This window comes from Plectropomus leopardus, chromosome 3, assembly GCF_026936395.1.
Source record: "Plectropomus leopardus strain MGB_pleo_1.0 chromosome 3, ASM2693639v1, whole genome shotgun sequence".
Classification (NCBI taxonomy): domain Eukaryota; kingdom Metazoa; phylum Chordata; class Actinopteri; order Perciformes; family Serranidae; genus Plectropomus; species Plectropomus leopardus.
This window is the reverse complement of record NC_142178.1, coordinates 8,907,321-8,927,355: the sequence shown is the minus strand read 5'-3', so window position 1 is coordinate 8,927,355 and position 20,035 is coordinate 8,907,321. Positions and strand designations below refer to the sequence as shown.

Genomic DNA, 20,035 nt, shown 5'->3' with positions numbered 1-20,035 from the left:
CATATGAGTATTATTCTGCTTTTATGCAATTCAGATAACATCAAAAGAATTAACCTTTAATCTCTTTAATCCTGCATAATCATAACTAATAACAGCTCAACTGTTTTGATGAAAGTTATTATTCGTATTATGCTAATGACCATGAGCCACCAAGAGCCTCCTGGGAAATAACCACACCACATCAACTGAAAATAAAGGCTATTTTAGTACCAAGGTGCCTGAGAATACCCAGCCAAACACCTTAGATGACAGATTCAGCATGATCAACATGGCGCCCCCTGCTGAGGACCACTACTGCCGTCAGTTCCAGCCCAACACCTTTGACCCCTCCCGCTGCTGCTCCTGCCTGCGGCCAGATCATATGCACCTCAGCAGCAACACCACCAGTTCTGCTGCTGCAGCTGCTGCCCAACAGGACGCCTCACTAGAGTGGGTATGTACATGAATAATTTTTTTTTATTAGGTGTGACAGTCAAAAATGTTGTTATTAAGTGGCTCAAATTACAGCAAATGTAGATAAACTTTAAAGGTCCAGTGTGTAAGTTTTAAGGGGATGTTTGGAGAAATTTAATATAATGGCCATCACCATACTATCACTGACGTATTATCAACTGAAAGAACCACTGTGCATTTGTTAGCTTAAAATTACCCCAAAACCTTTTCCATAGAGCCCACCATGTTGCCCTACAGTAGCCCAGAGTGGACAAACCAAACACTGGCTCTAGATAGGTTTAGTCATGTTATTATGGTACCTGATGGCCACCGTAGATTCACCATAGGAGGGCTGAGGGAAGGGCTATTCAGTTTGCAATCTGCAACCTCACTGCTAGATTTCAGTGAATCCTCCACGCTGGTCCTTAGAAACTTTAGGAGCAACTGTCTCAATTTAAATTAGCACTGAGATGCCCCTATCATATAAAAATTGTATGGATTTTTACAAGAACTCAAGGATATGCATGCAGCCAGAAGGTAATGTGTAAAACTACAAAATTAAAAACTAAAAATTTACAGCTACAATGCGATGCTTTTACAGTATTTGGACAATTTCACTACATAAAAATAAACCCACTTGGTGGCGGCTAGTAAAATTACTGTTTAGAGGTTATTTATGCCACAATCATCTTTACATTTCCAGTTTTTCTCTTTACCCCATGCTACTTTTGATAGGCATCGCTCATCTCTGACTAGCTAATATTACAACACTAACACAGACAACACAAAGTTAGCTGTACAGGTAGTGACAAAATGAAACTTGGATGTCAGCTGGGGTTTAAGGCGTGCATCTATACTCAAGCACAAGAGGCTTGTGCTTTTGACATCATGAGATGTAAACATTAATGGCCTCCTCCTTGGCTGTAGGCCTAATGTTAGCTAGCTTAATGGTGCTAGGTGAGCTAGCAGTAAATGCACACTTCCTTCTGTGCAGTTTTACGGTTTGTGGTTTGTGGTTCAGCAAAAGGAAAATAGTTCCTACATGAAACTGCTCACATCAAGGTCTATGGACCATTTTGAGTAACCAGGTCATGATTTCTGACTACTTCTACTTTTGATACTTTAAATAAAGTTTGTTTGTGATACTTCTGCACTTTTAATTAAGTGACGGTCTAAAAGACTGAGGCCAAAGCAAAAAAGTCCCTGGTAAAATGTTAGCCGCCTCAAAAGCTGATGATCAAAAATAAAGAAACTGCATCGACTGTGCATTGCAGGGTAGAGCTGTTTTGTTGGGTTTTTATTCTTAATGCTTTAATACCTGGATCGACAGCAGTTATTTCGTAAACCTCGAAGATCAGAGAAAATTTGTTTGATTTGATTGTTTGAAGGAATTGATCTGAAAAATTAGCTAAGGGTTTTCATTAGATATGATCAAAAAACAGGGGGGAAATGTTGAGAAAACTATATTTCAAATTCTCTCAATTAAATATTTAAAATTATATTACAGAAAAAGAAGAAAAAATCAGCACTTCATTTAGGTCATTTCTTTTCCCTTTTTTAATTTGTTTTTTGTTGTTGTTTGCTTTGTTTTTCTCTCTCTGTTTTTTGCTTATTTTAAGGTAATTTTCTTGTAACTCTTTACTCATTTCTTACAGTTTTTGGGCCATTTTTTAAAGTTGTTGCCACCTTCCCATGTTTAAAAAAAAACAAAAAACAAGCCAATTTGCTCAGGTATCAGAGGGTTAAAGGGTGCATTTGTAGTTTTGCTCTTATTTCCCCTCAGATTGTCTAAAATTTCACCTGTAGCAATCCAATAAATTATGGCCCTAGTGCTCACAATCAGCAACAGCCAAGCTTATGTCACCTGTGACCATTGTTAAAACATTTATGAATAGATGAGCATCAAGATTACACATTACATGTTGAGGTCAAACTCTATTAAAATTATAAATAACAGGGTCAAGTGCATCTTAATGACTTGCTGCGATTCTGGTGTGTTAAAACTGTCCCACAAGTTGCACACTGAGGCGATGATGTCAACATATAACACAATCATCAAGCAAAACTACTGTGGAGGTGGGAGAAGGATAATACAGCATGGTGGCATTTGATTCTGTATCATTAATTAATGAAAGCTCATTACAATCCTTGGGGAATGGGTTGTAATCTGATAGGCCCATATGACACATGCAAACATGTCCCCCTCACATCGTCCCACTGAAACTCAACTATATATTGTGCAATAGAGTCAAGAAAGTTTTTTAAATAAGTTATAACTGTAATGAAGATCAATTTTGATTTGAAAACAAAAGACGACTTTTTAAAACGGCATCAAGTCAAGGGATCAAGAACTAAAACAAGCAAAACATCTGTCATCTGCCTGTTAATGAAAGGTAGATCTGAAGGAAGGATCAAGATAAAGATGAGAAAGACGTTGAGTGGGCGGTTCTGGTAATGCAAAAGCACTAGAGCAATGAAATAATGATGAGCACGACCAGAGACTAGCTTGAGTTACGTCCTGTGCAGTATAAATGTATTGGTTTCGCTAGAACGAAGGGAGAGAAGGAAGGAGTGAAGGAGGAGAGCTGCTGAAATTTTTGACAGCAGACTTAGCTTAAGGACAGCGAGCAGTCACAGTAAGTAAATTGCTGGTCAGACTTGAGATGTTAGTTTACTTTGTATCAATGTCTACAGGCTAAATTGTTGTTGGTTTCTGTTGCTTCTAACTATCGGTTATTTGCGGGGTTAAGCCTGTTTTTAGGGTCGTGCGGTGTAAGTTACTCTGTTGGTGCATCATTCAAACATGACAGAATGTGATAAATTTGCTCTTTTGCAAAGAGGAGGAAGTTGGAGAAATGAAATCATTCCGCAATCACCTCTATGAAAAATTTATATTTTTGTCCCCTAAAGTTTCATGTCATTTTCATTATTTTGTTTAAAAGACTCAAAATACCAGTCTGACTCTCAACTGATGTTTAAAAATGTGTTTTTGTCCACAAACCAGGATGGAGATGATGATACTCGTGCCCTCTCTGAGGTGACCACAAGTGCGAGTAGTGATGACGTGAGCGGTGGCTGGACCTACGAGTGGAGTCTGGTCCACAGTCTGAGTCCTGAGTGGGAACTTAATATCTGTGACACTGACATACAATCCAGGTGACTGTATCCTGTATCCTGATTTTAGAAACCACTTTTTTTCTACAAAGAACAGCTCAGTGAGCAGTGAGCACATACTGTCTATTTATTGTGAAACTCGCTCTCACTCTGAATGACAGCTGAGCCTATAGGGTTTGTCTCAAATTCACTAAATTAGCTGCTTAATATTAGCCCTCAAAGATCTACCTAAAGTTTTATTATATACATGTTATGGTTAGAGATCGTGTAATGTGTCGTCTGCAAGCACATTATGCTTAATTCTACTGATAAAACTGGTTTGTGATGATGTATGAAAGGATCACAGAAGCACTAACTAATGTTAGTAACTCCAGCTTTCTTTTGTTGGACTGCACACTCACGGCATTCATGTGACAGTTTGTGTTTCATTTGGGCAAACAGGGCAAATCTAATGGATCTCAACTGTGCTCTTTTCTGGTGCAGTCCTGATTTTATTTGAGGATAATCAGATTTGTCCGGAAAATGCTGCTGCCGTAAAATTAAAATATATACTGTATGTTTTCATCATTAAATCCTATTGTAAACTGAAATCTATTTTTGTAAAGATTTATTCAGTAAATGTAACTTTTCTTAATGACAATTATCACATAGACAGAAGGAATAGTAACTATATCATTGCATAGTTTAAACCCTCGTAATGTCCTCCCGATTGCCATACACCTTTTGTCCTCTGGTGTCATTCTGACTCCGCCCTGTTTTGACTGTTATTTAGGGCATATTGTATAAATTGTCAATCAATTTTGTGTTGCACCTTTAGTCTTACTTCAGTCAAACCCATTACTACACGTTTTCCCCTTCGTTTTGGAATTTAGGGCCAATAGACCTTGTTTAGTATAAAACAAGGTATAATGGTATGGTGTAAAAGTATAAAAACATATTTTGATGGCAAAAGATTTCATTTGGGGTCAGATTGGGCCTTAAGATACCATGATTTTTTGTGTTCAGATGGGAACTATATGCACTTCGCAGAGTGTCTGCAGTGGAAGTGTTATGTAAAGGTTGGCTGAGTGATATGCCGAAAGTAGGAAGAGGGTGATTTGTTCCATATCAGAGCCCACTTGCATCATATCTGGGTGACATTTCTTTATATTGGTGCTACAGTGTAGAAAAGAGTGGCAGATGCAAGATCCAAAGCCCATACCATGGAGTTGACCTTTGTATTATACCTGCTGTGGTTTATATTTTGGAGATAATGTCAAGAACAGCCATTTCACCTGCCTCTCTATGTAATGATCCATGGCCATGCAGTTCAGAGGGGATGTACGGATGTTGCATGCCGATATAGGTTTGGAGGAGACCGCTGCTTTTGAGAAATGCAATTGCAAACCTACCTTTCAACTGCTACTTGGACTATATCAGTACACTTTTGTATTTTGGTACAGTTGGTTTCTCACCTGATGCAAACCTTTTCAAGTAGACCCAGGCACAGATCAATTTACCCTTCTAGAGTATGGTACACAGTGTTCACACTAATCAAATCAACTGGACTTTGAGGTCAAGTGTACTCAGATCTGGCCCCAGATTCCAAATGTTAATTCCTTTTTTAGAGCAATTGAATCAGACCAGCACCAAAGAGGCTGTGCCTGTGATTTCACTTAATTTGTTGTGGTAGCAAGCTGACATCATCACATTATTTTTCAAACTCCTTATAAGATCTATAAGCCTGGTCACCAAGACAAGGGACTGCCCAGCAAAAACATTTTACAACTCAGACCTTGCACTGCTTCTTCCAGCTCTCCAAATCAGTGGGACTGTTCAGCAAGGAGCAGATCCCTCAGCTCAGAGAGGCACTGTGTGGCCCGGAAAGATATGACCAGGTTGGACCCATCCAAAGCTGAAAGCTCCTGGATGGATGAGAGGAGGGGCAGAGACAGGTCCAGTCGGGCATCAGGTATAGTCACACATATGCACCGCACCATAAAACATTGTCAAAATTAGTTGCTTCCTTAAATGTACAAAAGACAATCTTGACCTCGACTTGTGCCCATGCTCTCTTACATGTTTCATATCAAGACAATGACCTCAGGCTTGTATGATTTTCAGAGTCCAGAGGAGAAAGGGAACAAGAGAGTGGCTACTTCTCTCCAGACAGAAGAGGGGATGGTGAGCGACAGGCTGAGGAAGTCAAACGGTCATATCGTTACTATGAGAGAGGGCATCCTCTTCCCAGCAACTATGTTCCTGAGCCCAAAGCTTGCGTCCCCTACAGGAACGTCAACCTCGGTCTTCCCTCCCAGAGAAGGAACCGAGAGACATATATGCTGGAAGTTTGGAGGAGTGAATCCCCAGAGAGGTACACATACCACTCCAACTTTAGACGGGGAGCTAATTCACAGAATAACTCACCAACACGTCACAGCTCTGCGAGCCCTGATCGCTACAAGTTAATTGAATCTCCTGTGGAAGCCCATCGAAAAAGTTCCCTCTCCAGGGGTCAGGCTCGGTCTCATGCCTCATCTCACGACTCCTTTCAGCATCTATCACAAGGTCTTTCTCACCATACATCCAGCAGGTCTAGTCCATCCCGCAGGAGGGGGTCTATTACCTCTCGGACCGCCTCGCCCTCGAGGGCCAACCCTTCGCACAGGCACACAGATTACTTCCATTTACAGAACGGTGAATACAATGCTGAAAAGAGATGTAGCCGAGAGTCAAGGAGTCCATCACAAGCTTCAAACAAACACAGTCTGGACTCTGAGAAGCTGAACAGGAACCTAGAGTCTATCTCCCGCCGTGGATCTTCGGCCATCCAGCAAAACTCCCACATGGGATCTCAGTCATCTACCCGAACCAGAACAGCTGTCAACAGCTCAGCCAACACTCACACTCGCAACAGCCGTGAAGTGTCACCGTCCAGGAACGGCTACAGTACACACAGCCACACCCCACAGAGGGAGCCCCACTCCAGGGACAGCAGACTGAGTCCATCTCAACGCTCCTGGCAGGGATCATCACACTCTGTGCTCAGCCTTCCACCATCGCGTGGTTCCTCCACATCAAGACGAGCCGTGGACTCTCAGATGCTTAGCGGGTCATTGTCACATGTTGCAAACACAGAAACTGACAAAGGCCAGAATAATAATGTCAGTGGTGACAGAAGCAGGAGCAACGTTAGGCGAGGCATGGAGGCCTTACTGATCACTGAACCTGAGGCTACAGTAGAAGTGGAGGAGGTATGTACTGTATGTCAGGTAGTAATCGTTTTTTAGCCAAGCCAGCAGCCTGGGGTGCCATGTCGTTGTTCCAATGGTCTATAATGTCAAAACCCCAATAGTCTGAGAAAAGTCCCATCGGACCAAAAGCCCATTTGTCCAAAGTCCTGTATCTGAAAAAAACAAGTGGACGTTGCTTAGACAACCCTTTACTCCCAAAATACACTCTCTCCATGCAGTTAGATTCAAGTCCTGCGATCGTCGGTCCTGCTTCACATAAGCTTATCCAGATATTCTTATCCTAATCAGTCTCATACCTCATGCCTAAATATCCAATGCATTCAACAAGCGCACCAAGCCAAACAAAGCAGAGTAGGGTGGGTCATACCCTCACATCTGGGAAGTCTGGTGAGTCATTCTGCATAATAATTAGCCATGTGCTTCTGTTTGGGGAGTGTGTATTTTTGGTACAATGGGCCTTTGGATCAATGTGCTTTGGTTTTTAGGACAACCAGCTGTCAGACAAATGGGACATTCAGATTATTTGGGTTTTGGAATAATGGACAGTCAGACCAATGGGCAGTCCCCCAGGGGGGACTCTGTGGATGGTAATGTCTGTCACTTGGTAAACCAAACTGAAATAATCTAAATAGCAACTAGATGGATTGTCATGAATTCTGTAAAGATATTCATGGTCCCCAGAGGATAAAATGATTTTTTTTTCACAACTACCAGATGGATTGTGTGCTCCGGCTCAGGATAAATAATAACCTATTAATAACTAACAATAACGTAGGTGATCCTCTTCTTTCCTCTGAATGTTCATTTGGTGCATTTATCAGGTAAAAATTAGATTTTTTTCATTATTTTTTGCTCGTCTGCAAAGCTGCTTTGTATTTGGTACTAATTAACTAATGTTAGCATGCTGTATTACCTGTAAGACATCAGCATGTAAACTTTGTCACTGTGAATCATACAGTCTGTGTTGTACATGTTAGCATGCTAATGTTAGCATTTAGCTCAAAGCACCACAGTGCATCAGTAGGCTTGAGGATCACTGGGCAGCTTGCAAGTCTGTAGACTCTTGTCAGGTTTTAAGTCAGAGACACCTCTTCATATCATGTAAAATGTTGATAATCTTTATGAATCTGAGGTGGGGATGACCATGGATGACTACATCGTTCTGGCTAATATTCCACTGATCCAGCTGGAGTCGGAGGAAGAGTTTGTAGGGGTGAAGAGGAGAAACCAGAGCCCTAGCCCCTGCAGGGACCAGAGGCTTAGGAATTACAGGTTGGTAGTACCATATGATGCATGGTATCACGGTGTACCATCAGTTCACAGATAGCCATAACCGAACTCCCACGACCATGCATTTATCCTGCATTCCTAGTGCACGTGTTTCTATAAACTGTGTCTTTTGCTGCTGGCAGAATCGTTTGAAAAATTGTGTAGCAATTAGAAAAACACTTTGAAGATATCTTTGATCTGACTGTGACTAATTACCTTCGTTATAGCCAAAGAAAAGAAGAGTGCTCTAGGAGCCGTTGTGGAGGAATGTGAATGTTAAGAAAAAAAATTATTTAACTTGTACCTATAGTGTGTTTGTCAAATTAGTTTCTTTCATTTGACTCTGAAGGCATGAGGATGAAATAGACATGTACAGTACGAGGATCGAGACAGATGAGAGGGGAAGAGGCAGAGAGAGAGGCAGGGACAGACGAGAGAAATGTCGGGACTCTGAGAACAGACGATCATCTCGAAGACAGTCAGCTGCATCTCTTCATACACAGGTATGATGCAATAACTTATGTTCACAATAAAATCCATGTTGAACAGTTAAGTTTGTAATCCTGTGTCTGTTTATTCTATCAGAGTTCAGACGAACACAGTGGAAAGCAAAGATCTTCAAAGGTGAAGGAGAGAACTCCTATTGAACTCCCACAGACACAGGTGAGCACGGTCCCATGACTTTTCTGCATCTGTATAAATCACGAGTGTTTGGAGGAAAATGGGTCATTCATACATTCATTCTAAAGTAGACCCGTGATATTTATTTCAGCTCTTTTTCCTCAGGCGCCCCTCTCACAGAAGCACCTTGCAGGACAAAAAGCCATTAGTTAGCACTCTGTGTTTTAGGGCAGCATGTTCATATGATTTATCATTTTTATATTATTAGATTCCAGGATGGTTCAAGCCAATGTATCCTTCAGTGTGAGTGCTGCAGTGTCATGCCTAAAGCTGCATAGTCAACAAACACAGAGGGATGGATAACTACAAAATGAAACATTCAAAATGTTGTTTCAGTGCTTTGAATCACAAGCAACCATGCAAACATGTCATGCGATTTATATTAATAAGAGCCATGTGTGATCGCACATTTGTGACTTCCTCATTTCGCCTCACTTTGTGCATTTTCTTCTCTCACCATGTCTCTTTCTTATTATCTGCTTACAATATGTACTGGACAATATAATGCATGCATGGTAAGTATGTTATTTTACGCTAACTTGTTTTATAATCAGTCTAATAATGTTCTATCACTTCTTCTTTTGCTTCCTATAAATCACCTTTTTCAACAATCGATTAACATTTTAAAAAAAAACTGCACCTCTTCCTTTTTTTAAGTTCCCATTCTTCTGCATGTTTCCCATTTTTTTATGCTTTAAAGTTTTGCCTGCCTTTATACGTGTTTCAGAATGATGTCGTTATCTCACAGCAACACATTTGTCTGCTGCTGACAGTGTCTGTTTCCTCTAGTTTCAAAATCAAGTGTGAGACAGAAACCACAGCGGAGTGCCTTCAAAGAGCTTGATCAAATGCTTTTATTACAGTTGTTGTTGCTTGAAGGGGTGGATGTCCAGACTGGATGAACATGGCAAGGTAAATTAAATGATTTTAATTGTGATTCTCATATAGTTCTTTGTAAATGTAATTTTCTTTTCTAATTCCTGTTGTAACCACAATCTTATACACCAGGCAGACAGTCAGACTCAACCCCTGAACTATCTATAAAGAAGTCTAACATACTACAGTTATAGGTATATATTTAATATTGTCCATGTTCACTGCGTTTTCCTTAGTGGAGGAAACTCTGGTTTGTTCTTGGCAATACTTCGCTGAGATACTACAGAGACACGGAGGCTGAGGAGGTAAGACCTGAGGTGTGAAAAAAGTAATTTCTGATAGACTGTTTCTATGATGTAAAACCTGCAGCAATTCCTTTTAATCTACATACAGTCACCATATCATGACCAGTATTATCAGTTTGTCTAAAATGATTTGGTTCATTCTCCTTTGGTGATTGTAGTTTGGGTTACAAACTTATTTGACTAGACTAAATTGAAGTTCTTCCACGTTATGCTGCAGTCAGATGATCTGGACGGAGAGATCGACCTGACATCCTGTGTGAGTGTGTCAGACTGTGATGTAGAGAAGAACTATGGATTCCAAATACAAGTATGTGTTTACTATTTTTGCTTTGCTTTGTGTTGTATTGTGCAGCATCAGACAGATAGACAGTCAGAAACCCCCACACCTCCCCCCGTTTCCACATCAATTACATGTATGGCTGCTTCCTGTTTAACTGTGTGTGTGTGTGTGTGTGTGTGTGTGTGTGTGCGTGTCTTTGCTCTGTCTTTTGATCTCCTCCAGACAAAGAGAGCAGTGTTCACTCTCTCTGTTATGACCTCCAGAATACGGCGGAACTGGGTAAAGTTACTAAAGCAGGCGATCCAGAACAACACGCAGTGAGTCTGACTATACTGGGAGACACTGGTGGAGGAAGTGTTCAGATCCGTTACTTAAGTAAAAGTACTAATGCCACAATGTAAAATAAAGATCCTATAAAATATTACTTAATATTACTTAAGTAAAATACATAGGCCTAAGTATTATTGGCAAAATGCACCTAAATTAAAAAATAATAGTAATAGTACTCAATGCAGATAAATGGGCATTATAAGTGTTATATTATTATATATATTAAGTTATTATATTATCATTTTGCTGATGTGTAAATATGTCAGAAAAGTGTAATTGGTCGAGTTGGAGTTAACTTTAAGAATTTTATATAGTGTTAACAATGCATCGTACTATATACAAGCTTATATTTTTTTGTTTGTAAAATATTAATTTTTAAAGTTACCTGTAACTAAAATTATATTAATTATATTATAAACTATATTACACTATAAACAATATCCCTCTGTATTGTAGGAGAATAGACAGTGGTATGAGATATAAATTCTCAAGAAGAGTCTAAAAGTTCTACTTCGATTGATAAAATAGACTTCAGCGAAAGTATTTAAGCCTTATGTTACTGTAGATACAACCAGTTCCTGCTGAGAAATTATAGTGTAAGATCATGAGTTACATGTTGAAAGCAATTTTTCAAATTAAGATTAAGACCATAAAATGTGCCTGCATTCCAGCACTATATTATATTCAATACAGTTTAATTTTTTAATTTTTTTTTTTATTTGAGGCTGGTTTGCAACAATAAAAATATAGAATCATGACAATCACACACAAAGTAATGTAAAATACTAAGTCTATTCATGTAGAGATTAAATAAATTTAAATGAGATAATAAAAAAATGAAAGACACAAAAGTAGTTAAAGGCAGTGGCCAATACATGGCTGACTAACTTTGTGCACTACTACAAGAACACATTATTTAAAAAATATATTTAAAAAAAGTTTGTAAAAAGAGTAAATTAAGCCAAATAAATTAAATTATTATGGTTGAGATACAAAATGTATTTTCAGTCTTGGAAACAGCATTTAATTTCACTTTAAGATCCTTTTAGTCGTTATTCTGGAGCTTTTGATCACAAGCAAAATTCTTAATAAAACATCTACCTCAGCTTGACAATACTTACAGAATCTGTCATCATTTGATCTGTTATAACATATAATATCATTTATGATAATTAGTCATATCAAAATAACAAAAAAGGACATTGGTCATGATGAATATGTGATGTTTATGTCATGCCAGCAAAATGTGCTAAAAATGTATTTCAGACAAACAGGCATGTAAATTCCTCAACACTGTGAAGAAATGCAGACGGTGTGATTGGGTGGTCCGCCTGTAGCAAACCCTCTTTATCATCTTTCTTCTGATGTGTAACACGACCCTCCTGTCTGTCCCTCGCTCTGTCCCTCGCTCTGACCTCAGCCAATCAGACACCGGCAGTGAGAAAGAAAACCCCCTCTCCCGGAGACCGTCGTCATGCCAACCTCCTGCTCAGTTCACCTGCAGGGACTCCGGCTATGAACCAACCACTTCCACCTCCACCACCACAGCTGCAAACTCCCATCAGGCCGACCACCACCACCAAACTGTAGACGCAGATCTGGACTTATCTCCAGCCAGTCAGAGAGAAGAAGGGGAGGGCTGGGACCGCGAGCAAGCCAAGCGATTGGAGGAGAGGAACAAGTGGTTTGAGGAGGGGGTCCTCTTCAGTGGGATGGGCAGCAGGTGGGACTCCATGGAGCTGAAAAGGGGGAGTGTACCTGTGCCTGTTATTGATACCATGGACTCAGAGGTCAACAGGAAGTGGGTGGAATTTGAGACTATGTCATTTAGGGACATGAGCGCACAGTCTCTCATTGGAGCTCAGGCTTATCAGTCAAGCACCCCACAGGCATCACAACCTCTCGTTAGCTCCCAGGTGTATCAGTCGAGCCCTGAAGAGGCCGAACAGTCTGTCACCGCTTCACAAACTGATATATCGAGCTTCAAAGAGGCTCTCCCATCCATAAATGGAGCTCAAACTATTCAAACAAATAAAGCAGAAGCACTTCAGAAGGAGGTAAGACAGAATTTGCAGCCACTCTATTCAAAAAAATTCAAACATTATGAGTTGAAACACTAGTAAGACAAGTGTGAACAAGTGTTTCCAGTGCAAGGAAATCATGTTTATTTCCAGAAGTGATGCACATCTCAACCTTTTCCCTCCTCCATCCATCTCTCAGGCCCTCTCTCTTCGAAAGCAGGTGGAGAGCATTAAGAGGGAGCGTGCAGCCATGGGGATAGAGGTGGACAGCCCGTGTGGCCCCGGGGCCCCCTGTAGGGCCAAACTAGAAGCCACTGAAGTAGCCCATCGGAAAGCACTGCAGCAGCTGCAGGAGAAACACGCGAGGGAGATCAGGGAGCTGGAGGAGCAGAGAGATAGGATGCTTCAGGAGGAGAGCCAGGCAGCTGCCAAAGGTACGACAGGAGGTCATACAATGGTTCATACGATATGTAATGAATTAGCCCCTAACAATGACGTCGTAACATCATGAACTTAACATAAAGTTAAATAGTTGACTTAAAGTCACATAGGTTAGGTTTAGGAAAAGAAAAATGATCGGACGTTGTCACGTTACGTTAAGTTACGTACTTAATGAAAAGTTACGTAGGTTAGGTTTAGGCAAGTAAAGTTGTATACTTAAAGTAATGTTATGTGGATAAGGTTTAGGAAAAGAAACATGGTCAGGCGTCCTCACATTACACACTTAGTGTAAATTTACAAAGTTATCATAAAGTTACAAACATAGTGTAAAGTTACAAATATCGCACAGTTACGTATGTTGGGTTTAAATAAGGTTATGTAGGTTAGGTTTAGGAAAGTGAAGTTATATAGGTTATGTTTAGGCTAGTAAAGTTACATCGGTTTGGTAAAGGAAAAGAAACATTGTGATAACATAGCTTAAAATAACTCACTTTGTTCAAAGGGGACACCAACACCAGTCTCGTGGGGGAAAGTCCTGTTCATGTTTGACAAATCCACCACACAAATCTGCCTCTAGATACAAACTTTTGCTCTATATACGTACTCCTTCTTAACTCCTATTGGCACATTGGTCATGTGATTGCAGCCTTCCCAAGTATGTAGTTTATATATAAATTCTGATGTATTTCTTTTTGGAGTAATATATACAAACAGTGCATGAGAACAGCCTGAGGAAGTATTGAAGTATCAAGCAACATCTTTGTGTTCTTAATGATTTCTTTTATAACTGTGACTTGGTTATGTTTTCTAAAATCATGCTTTTTATGCTGTGTTCTTGATGTCTGCTACCCGTTAACTTTCTTATTTTCATTGACGTATGGTAAAGGCAAAGACAATATAAATAACAAATTAACTAACTGTTCATCACAGCTATGGAGGCACTGAGAGCAGCTCACAGGGAGGAGCTGGAGAGAGAGGTGGAGAAGGCCAAGAAACTGGCTGGAGGAGCCGCACACGTGGATGCTTCATACAGAGCCGACATGTACGTTTATTACACTCACACTGTTATGATGTGGAAAGTGTTCTCCGTCTCGCGGGCTCCGCTGGAGGCCGGAGATGTTCTACTTTCGTCTGTGACCCCTTGCATGATAGTGCATTATAATTCACTTCATAAACTCATGTGTTTGTGTGTGTGTCAGGCCGCAGGCAGACATCTTGCACAGTGAGTTAGATGTGCTGTCAGAGCGCTATTCCCAGAAGTGCCTGGAGCTGAGCCGCACAGAGCAGAGCAGCCTGGGCCGAGAGACGGAGCTCAGTCGCAAGGAGAGGGAGCTGGAGCAGCTCAGAAGAGAGAACCAGGTTTATAAATGTGTCTGACTTTGTTGTGTTTGAACACAATACCATACTGTCTAGATAGTTTAACTGATTTTGTTCTTACAGGAATAAACCACTGATCACAGGAGAACTACATGCTAAGAAATAAAAGTGCTAACTGGAATGAAACAGGGTACTTTGGCTTGCCCAAAATAGGAGTACTGGGCTTTTTTTGGTTCCTGGCAGAACATTTCAAAATGGCTCCAACTGGAAACCTTTTAGAGGGTTCTACCTAGAACCTACCTAAGCACACAAGTGCATCGTTTTTTTTCTCCATGAATTAATCTGTATTAAAAATCTCTTTTTAGGAGCTTAAGGCCAAACTGGCGGAAGAGATCAGCCGCATGCGTTACTTCATCACAGGGCAGAGGTCGGGCACAGTATCTCTTGGCAACACTGAGCGCGCCGCATCAGAAGTAGAGGTATTGATGGCAATAAAATTAACTGCTGTGACTAAATTAGATCCTACGTAATCTGAACTCATGTGAAAGTAGGTGATACTAAAAACAAATACATACAATACTCATTACAGCGTCCCAGCACACTTTCATTAATTGCACCTGAAATATTAATTTGAGCTTGAAGGACAATGTTGACATTATAGTCATCATGGGGAAACAGAAAGCAACATTTGACAAATTTGCTTTGAGATTTTGAACCCCACTTTCATGGAAACAAATTGATTTCAGCGTTTTTACTGTTATGTCTCATAGCTTGTGATGACTCCCTGAAGCAACACTGTCATCCTTTCCTGTGACCTCATTTGCGTTGAGTCTTTGTGGCTGGTCACATCATGGTGCAGCACATGCTGCCATCTACTGCCTGAATGAAAGGTTTTCTGGCTAGACTGTGGAGGAAAATGTATATTTAGATACTTAAGTAAAAGTAGCTATACACCAGGGTAAAAATACTCCATTGCACAGGTAGTGCAATAAAGTATAAGCAATCATTTTGCAACACAACAGTACAGAATTACTTTGTTAAAAGACCTGCATTCAAATTCTTACTTTAGCAAAACTGCAAAACTATTAGAATTAAAATATACTCAAGTAATAAAAAGTCAAAGTACTTATAATGCAGAATGGCCTTCTTCAGAATATTAAATAGAATATATTGTATTATTGAATAATAGTTATGGATGAATTAATGTGAACATTACTCTAACTTTACAGCTGGTAAATGAATATGTTTTCTTACTATATATATATATATATATACATATATATATATACATACATACATACATACATACATATATATATATATATATATACATACATACACACATACATACATACATACATACATACATATATATATATACATATATACATATATATATAAAATGATAAATGCTGAAGTAAAGTATAAGTACTCAAAATTGCACTTAGGTACAGTACTTTAGTAGCATTCCACTTAGTTAAATACTTAGTATACTTAGTTATATACTATTCAACTACTGTGTAATTGTTATACATTTTGCTACTGGATTCGACTGATGTGTTAATGTACAAGTACTTTACTTATTTTTGTAGTTGGACACACCAGAAAAACTACATTGTATAGTGTTGTGTAGTTTAATCTATATCAATGCATCAGATTTTATAATATGATCATATGTCTTGAGTGTGAAATCATAATCAGCAAAGTAACTACAGAGTAGCTGTCAAATAACTAATTAAGTGAAAAATGTACTAATGTTCCATCTGAAATTTGGTGGAGTAACATGCAAAGGAAGCTCAAGAAACATACCTCAAAATTGCTTGAGTAAATTTACTTAGTTACTCCCGATAACTTTCAAAACACACATTGTGACTTTCATAGTTTCATAGTTATGAAAATGATTTAAGTTTTATTTTAAATGGTGATAATAAGAGTTCCCGTTTTTATTTTTTCAGACATTACTAAGAGCAAAAGACAACGAGGTGGAGTATCTTAAAAAAGAAATCAGCTGTCTACAGAATGAAGTGCAGTCTCTTACCAAGGTATGTTTTATGATCGGACCTCATCCTACCATCACCGCTGCTCAAATTGTCAAAAATAAAACACTTCTACATGGTGGAAATGTACAGCTTTGGTGTAAACTTCCCTCCTTGCTTGACTTTGATATGATATGTTCCCTTACTGTAGGAGAAAGAAGCTGCTTATGAACGTTATAAGGAGGCTTACGTAGAGCTGATTGACCTGAGGGGCCGTAGCCAGTTGGAGACGGGCTCCCTTAATGAACACTTGAGACTGGCCAACGCTGCACTCGAGGAGGGTGCGAGACAAACTTGACCAAAGAGGACAACTGTTAAAAACTGGCAACTACTATGACCTTGGAAATGACAAAAATGCAAAAAAATAAATGACAAGTGTTTATCCATGTGTAATCGACTCCCTTTATTGAGTTCACTGATAAACATGCAAACAAGAGTGAGGGCATAACGAGTATTTTTGGTAGCCTCACATGATATGAGATTCATCAAAAATGAATTTTGTGATAAAAACATAAATAGCAGAGGAGAGGGAGGAGATGGGTAGAGGTGGAAGGCCATGCCCCGTCTTCCCCATCTTCCTTGTGCCAGTTGATGTGCCCCCGCTTAATATTGCAAAGCACCCTGTGAATATAAATTTTAAAAAATATTACTTTCTTCAATTACTATTGCAAATATGACACAAACTACACCCTTTAACATGCAGCGTACACACCCTTTAAACATGGATAAGACTGTACACAAACAGAGTTGAAAGGTTAAAATAAGGTGCGGCCAATGTACACTTTGGCTATACCATTTATTTTCTGATGTTAGCTCAGTCGTCGTCATCGTCGTCTTCAGGGACAAAGATGTCATGCTCCTCCAAAAGAGCAGCGAAGTTCTTGCTGATCAAGGTTCCCACATACAGGAAAGGCACCACCACTGCTGTCATGCGGATAAGACCGAATGGGGTCTGGAAAATATGAAAGGGAACACTTAAGAGTTTAATTGCAGTGGGACACTTGAGCTATGGATTAGAATTGTGATTAATCCCCACCTCAGTTTGCTCTTTGCTTTGACAGAAAAGCATGTGTAGGCAAATTTTTGCCACTTGGCTACTAAAATAAAATTGACTTTAGTAGTAATCGGGATAACAAAGCCAAATTTTGTCAGCAGCAGGCTATACAAAACATTTTCCAAGGGTAGTTTGCAGCATAACATACATTTTCAGGTTTAAAAAATGTGTATTTCAAAGTATTTTAATGGAAAAGCTTTGAATTAAAGCACAATATCAACTGACTAAACTGGGCTCCATGGTGGGCACTGCTTTATTTCTCAATTATTCCCTTGAGGGCCTGTTTTGAAGAGGGCCCCTGTGTCGAACTCGTTCATAATGTCAGAGCACATTTCCCTATTAATGAGTTTAATCAAATTCCGCATAGCAAATCTTGGACAAGGTTATATATCGTAGCAGAGACGGATAGAAAGATTTGCCGAGAGAGGGAAGGATGTAAGGTTAATGGGGGCCCACACGCACATTTTAGCCCTTGGGCCCCACAGCAGTTTTATCTAGCCATGGGTGGAGCAATTCTTCAGTCATTTTGCACGATATATTTCTCTCAATGTAGCCTTTGGCTTTGGCCTTGAGATGAATTTTTCACTTCTGTTCCAATTATTTTGAATAATCTGAAAAATATATAAATAAATAAAAAAGAACTAAGGGACTATTGAGGTTTTCCATTTAGTCTTGGTGTAATATAGTCACCTTGAGCCACAATATTAAACAGTCCCTCTAACACTGAGATGTTTGGAAGATTCACAGCTAACTCTGAATGTGCTGTTCATCTGGAAGTATATTTTGCGTATATGGACCATCGAAACCGAGATGTTTTACTGTGATGCAAACATGATGTTACATCTTTATATCTCATTTCCTCGGCCTTTCTTACATTATCAACGACGCGCAACGAATATGTAATGTTTAGCTTGCTCGAACAAAACCATTGTTCATAGGAAAATGTTCTACGCACACGGTATTTTAATTGCTAATATTATTTCTCCAACTAAATCAACTATGACTTGAATTAACAAAATAAGGGGTAATTACTTCCTGAAAGTACCTCTGTCCGTGTAAACACGCGTTCATTGGCTGACTTGAACAACCCAGTGGGTCTCCTGCCTTTCTATTCGACACAGCTGCTGTCAATCTACACTTAAATCCCGCCTACTCCCAGTCATTTTTTTGGTCAGTTTTCACTCGGTATAGAGGCAGAATAAAACTCACTTTACTCGGTTTCGGTAAGATTGCTCCCGACGGCGTTGTTACTACGGTCCTACTTTGAGTCGCCCTGGATATGTTTGATGTTTTCGAGCCGGTGTTACGGCTCACTATCCCCGCATTTTTGGTGAGGAGTCGTAGCGGCAGCCGCAGCATACTCGTCGCCATTTTTCCAGTGGTGTAGGAGAGGGTGGGACTGGGATGATTTATATGGGTGCGTCATGACGTTTGCCAAAAAAAAAAGAAACTAAACTAAACAACAAAAAAAACCAAAACAAAACAAAAAAAACAAACAACCAAAAAAACAGCAACGCTAATAAATAATGTTGATGCATCAGTTGCATTAATCTGTTAGTTATACTGGAAATTATATCTCTGTGTCATTTAACCAGTACATTTCTGGTTATTGTGATTTCCTCATTCCAATTCAATATACACTGCTATAGAGCCTAATTTAATTAATAACAACAAAGAGGTTAAAAAAAAAAACAGAGTCAGAAAACTGATCATATTAAACCCATAATTTGACATTAAAAAATAAATACTTTGAAATGTTGCAAGTCTTCCAAGGTTTTTGTGTCGCTAACTGAAAGAGTTGACTTTGATAGTAAACTTTCGGAGACCGTTTATTTAGATTTATGTATGTCAAACATATTGGTACCCATTCACTGATAAAGCTCTGCATTATTTACCCAAATTAACATGTTACATTTCCTGCAGTAAAATTATTTTGATCTTTACTTGGTGATACAGTGATAAAAGGCTTGCTGTGTCATCATACTCTATTCAGAATAAAGTTAAGCTTATTTTTCAAGTTTCACATCAAAGTCAGCCTAAAGAAAGTTATATTTAAGCTACACGAGGCTGTTACTAGTATAAGGCCTATACATGTGTCACTTTGCCTACACTTATTTGACAAAAAAGTTTACATTATACAATTAAAAACTTACACAGAGTAGCCTAGATACTTTATATACTAATTCAAGTATGTTTAGAGTGATGTGTGACTATCCTTTGGCCAACAAAAGTAGGCTACAGGCTATGAAAAAATGATTTTGTATTTCGCCAACATAATTTTATTTGTGGTAGGCTATTGTGAAGTGAGTTTTGGAAAAAAAAACTTTCGGTTTCATTTTAGCAAATAAGGTTTACAGGAAATATTTATATCACTGCAAAGTAAAAATACATAACTTATAAACAATCATTTTCAAAAAAGAAAAAGTGATGTGGAATTGGTGCATTAGAGCAAACTCCGTTGAATTCCACAATTCAAACTCGTTCAGCTATAACTTTAACTAATATTATTAATGATATATCTTGTTATTTCACATAGAAAAACATGAATGTTCTTAGGTTTGGGCAAACTGATTGGGAATTAGTCGACCGAAAATCTACATTTGAAGAATAAAGCAACGTGAATATAATTAATGTGTAATATATATA

The 20,035-nt window shown here is 39.1% G+C and overlaps 4 protein-coding genes across 6 annotated transcripts; 3 read left to right on the top strand and 1 right to left on the bottom strand.

Moving 5' to 3' along the window:
- The first annotated feature begins 268 nt into the window (after positions 1-268).
- LOC148189899 (uncharacterized) lies at positions 269-7,318 on the top strand. Its single transcript, XM_088075116.1, has 5 exons — positions 269-433; positions 3,437-3,588; positions 5,340-5,497; positions 5,650-6,779; positions 7,265-7,318. The coding sequence occupies exons 1-5, from the start codon at positions 269-271 to the stop codon at positions 7,316-7,318; spliced, it is 1,659 nt and encodes a 552-aa protein (XP_087931242.1).
- A 568-nt stretch (positions 7,319-7,886) lies between these two features.
- Positions 7,887-8,729, top strand: LOC148189898 (uncharacterized). Its single transcript, XM_088075115.1, has 3 exons — positions 7,887-8,051; positions 8,398-8,551; positions 8,634-8,729. Exons 1-3 carry the CDS (start codon positions 7,918-7,920, stop codon positions 8,727-8,729), a joined length of 384 nt encoding a protein of 127 aa, XP_087931241.1. The 5' UTR covers positions 7,887-7,917.
- A 497-nt stretch (positions 8,730-9,226) lies between these two features.
- Positions 9,227-16,728, top strand: LOC121942234 (TRIO and F-actin-binding protein-like). 3 transcript variants are annotated; one of them, XM_088075508.1, is made up of 12 exons: positions 9,227-9,244; positions 9,593-9,641; positions 9,842-9,910; positions 10,128-10,217; positions 10,413-10,507; positions 11,941-12,577; positions 12,741-12,975; positions 13,913-14,024; positions 14,182-14,341; positions 14,665-14,778; positions 16,255-16,341; positions 16,487-16,728. In XM_088075508.1, the coding sequence occupies exons 1-12, from the start codon at positions 9,234-9,236 to the stop codon at positions 16,631-16,633; spliced, it is 1,806 nt and encodes a 601-aa protein (XP_087931634.1). In that variant the 5' UTR covers positions 9,227-9,233; the 3' UTR covers positions 16,634-16,728. The 3 variants fall into 3 exon arrangements, with proteins under 3 accessions (XP_087931634.1, XP_087931635.1, XP_042341313.2); XM_088075509.1 differs by lacking the exon at positions 9,227-9,244 and having other exon boundaries at positions 9,471-9,641; positions 9,842-9,922; XM_042485379.2 differs by lacking the exon at positions 9,227-9,244 and having other exon boundaries at positions 9,472-9,641.
- On the bottom strand, positions 16,714-18,782 carry smdt1b (single-pass membrane protein with aspartate-rich tail 1b). The gene is made up of 3 exons (XM_042485380.2): positions 18,599-18,782; positions 17,129-17,287; positions 16,714-16,956 (listed from the first exon to the last, which is right to left on the bottom strand). The coding sequence occupies exons 1-2, from the start codon at positions 18,758-18,760 to the stop codon at positions 17,150-17,152; spliced, it is 300 nt and encodes a 99-aa protein (XP_042341314.1). The 5' UTR covers positions 18,761-18,782; the 3' UTR covers positions 16,714-16,956; positions 17,129-17,149.
- Positions 18,783-20,035: the final 1,253 nt, after the last annotated feature.

Coding starts and splice junctions, on each gene's coding strand:
- LOC148189898 (XM_088075115.1), top strand. CDS start 7,918: ATGACCATGGATGACTACATCGTTCTGGCTAATATTCCACTGATCCAG. Junction 8,052..8,397: donor CAGAGGCTTAGGAATTACAG/GTTGGTAGTACC, acceptor TTGACTCTGAAG/GCATGAGGATGAAATAGACA. Junction 8,552..8,633: donor CTGCATCTCTTCATACACAG/GTATGATGCAAT, acceptor TTATTCTATCAG/AGTTCAGACGAACACAGTGG.
- LOC148189899 (XM_088075116.1), top strand. CDS start 269: ATGGCGCCCCCTGCTGAGGACCACTACTGCCGTCAGTTCCAGCCCAAC. Junction 5,498..5,649: donor CAGGTCCAGTCGGGCATCAG/GTATAGTCACAC, acceptor TATGATTTTCAG/AGTCCAGAGGAGAAAGGGAA. Junction 6,780..7,264: donor CTACAGTAGAAGTGGAGGAG/GTATGTACTGTA, acceptor TTTGGTTTTTAG/GACAACCAGCTGTCAGACAA.
- smdt1b (XM_042485380.2), bottom strand. CDS start 18,760: ATGGCGACGAGTATGCTGCGGCTGCCGCTACGACTCCTCACCAAAAAT. Junction 17,288..18,598: donor TCTTACCGAAACCGAGTAAA/GTGAGTTTTATT, acceptor CATATTTTCCAG/ACCCCATTCGGTCTTATCCG.
- LOC121942234 (XM_088075508.1), top strand. Junction 10,508..11,940: donor GCGATCCAGAACAACACGCA/GTGAGTCTGACT, acceptor CTCTGACCTCAG/CCAATCAGACACCGGCAGTG. Junction 14,025..14,181: donor GCTTCATACAGAGCCGACAT/GTACGTTTATTA, acceptor TGTGTGTGTCAG/GCCGCAGGCAGACATCTTGC.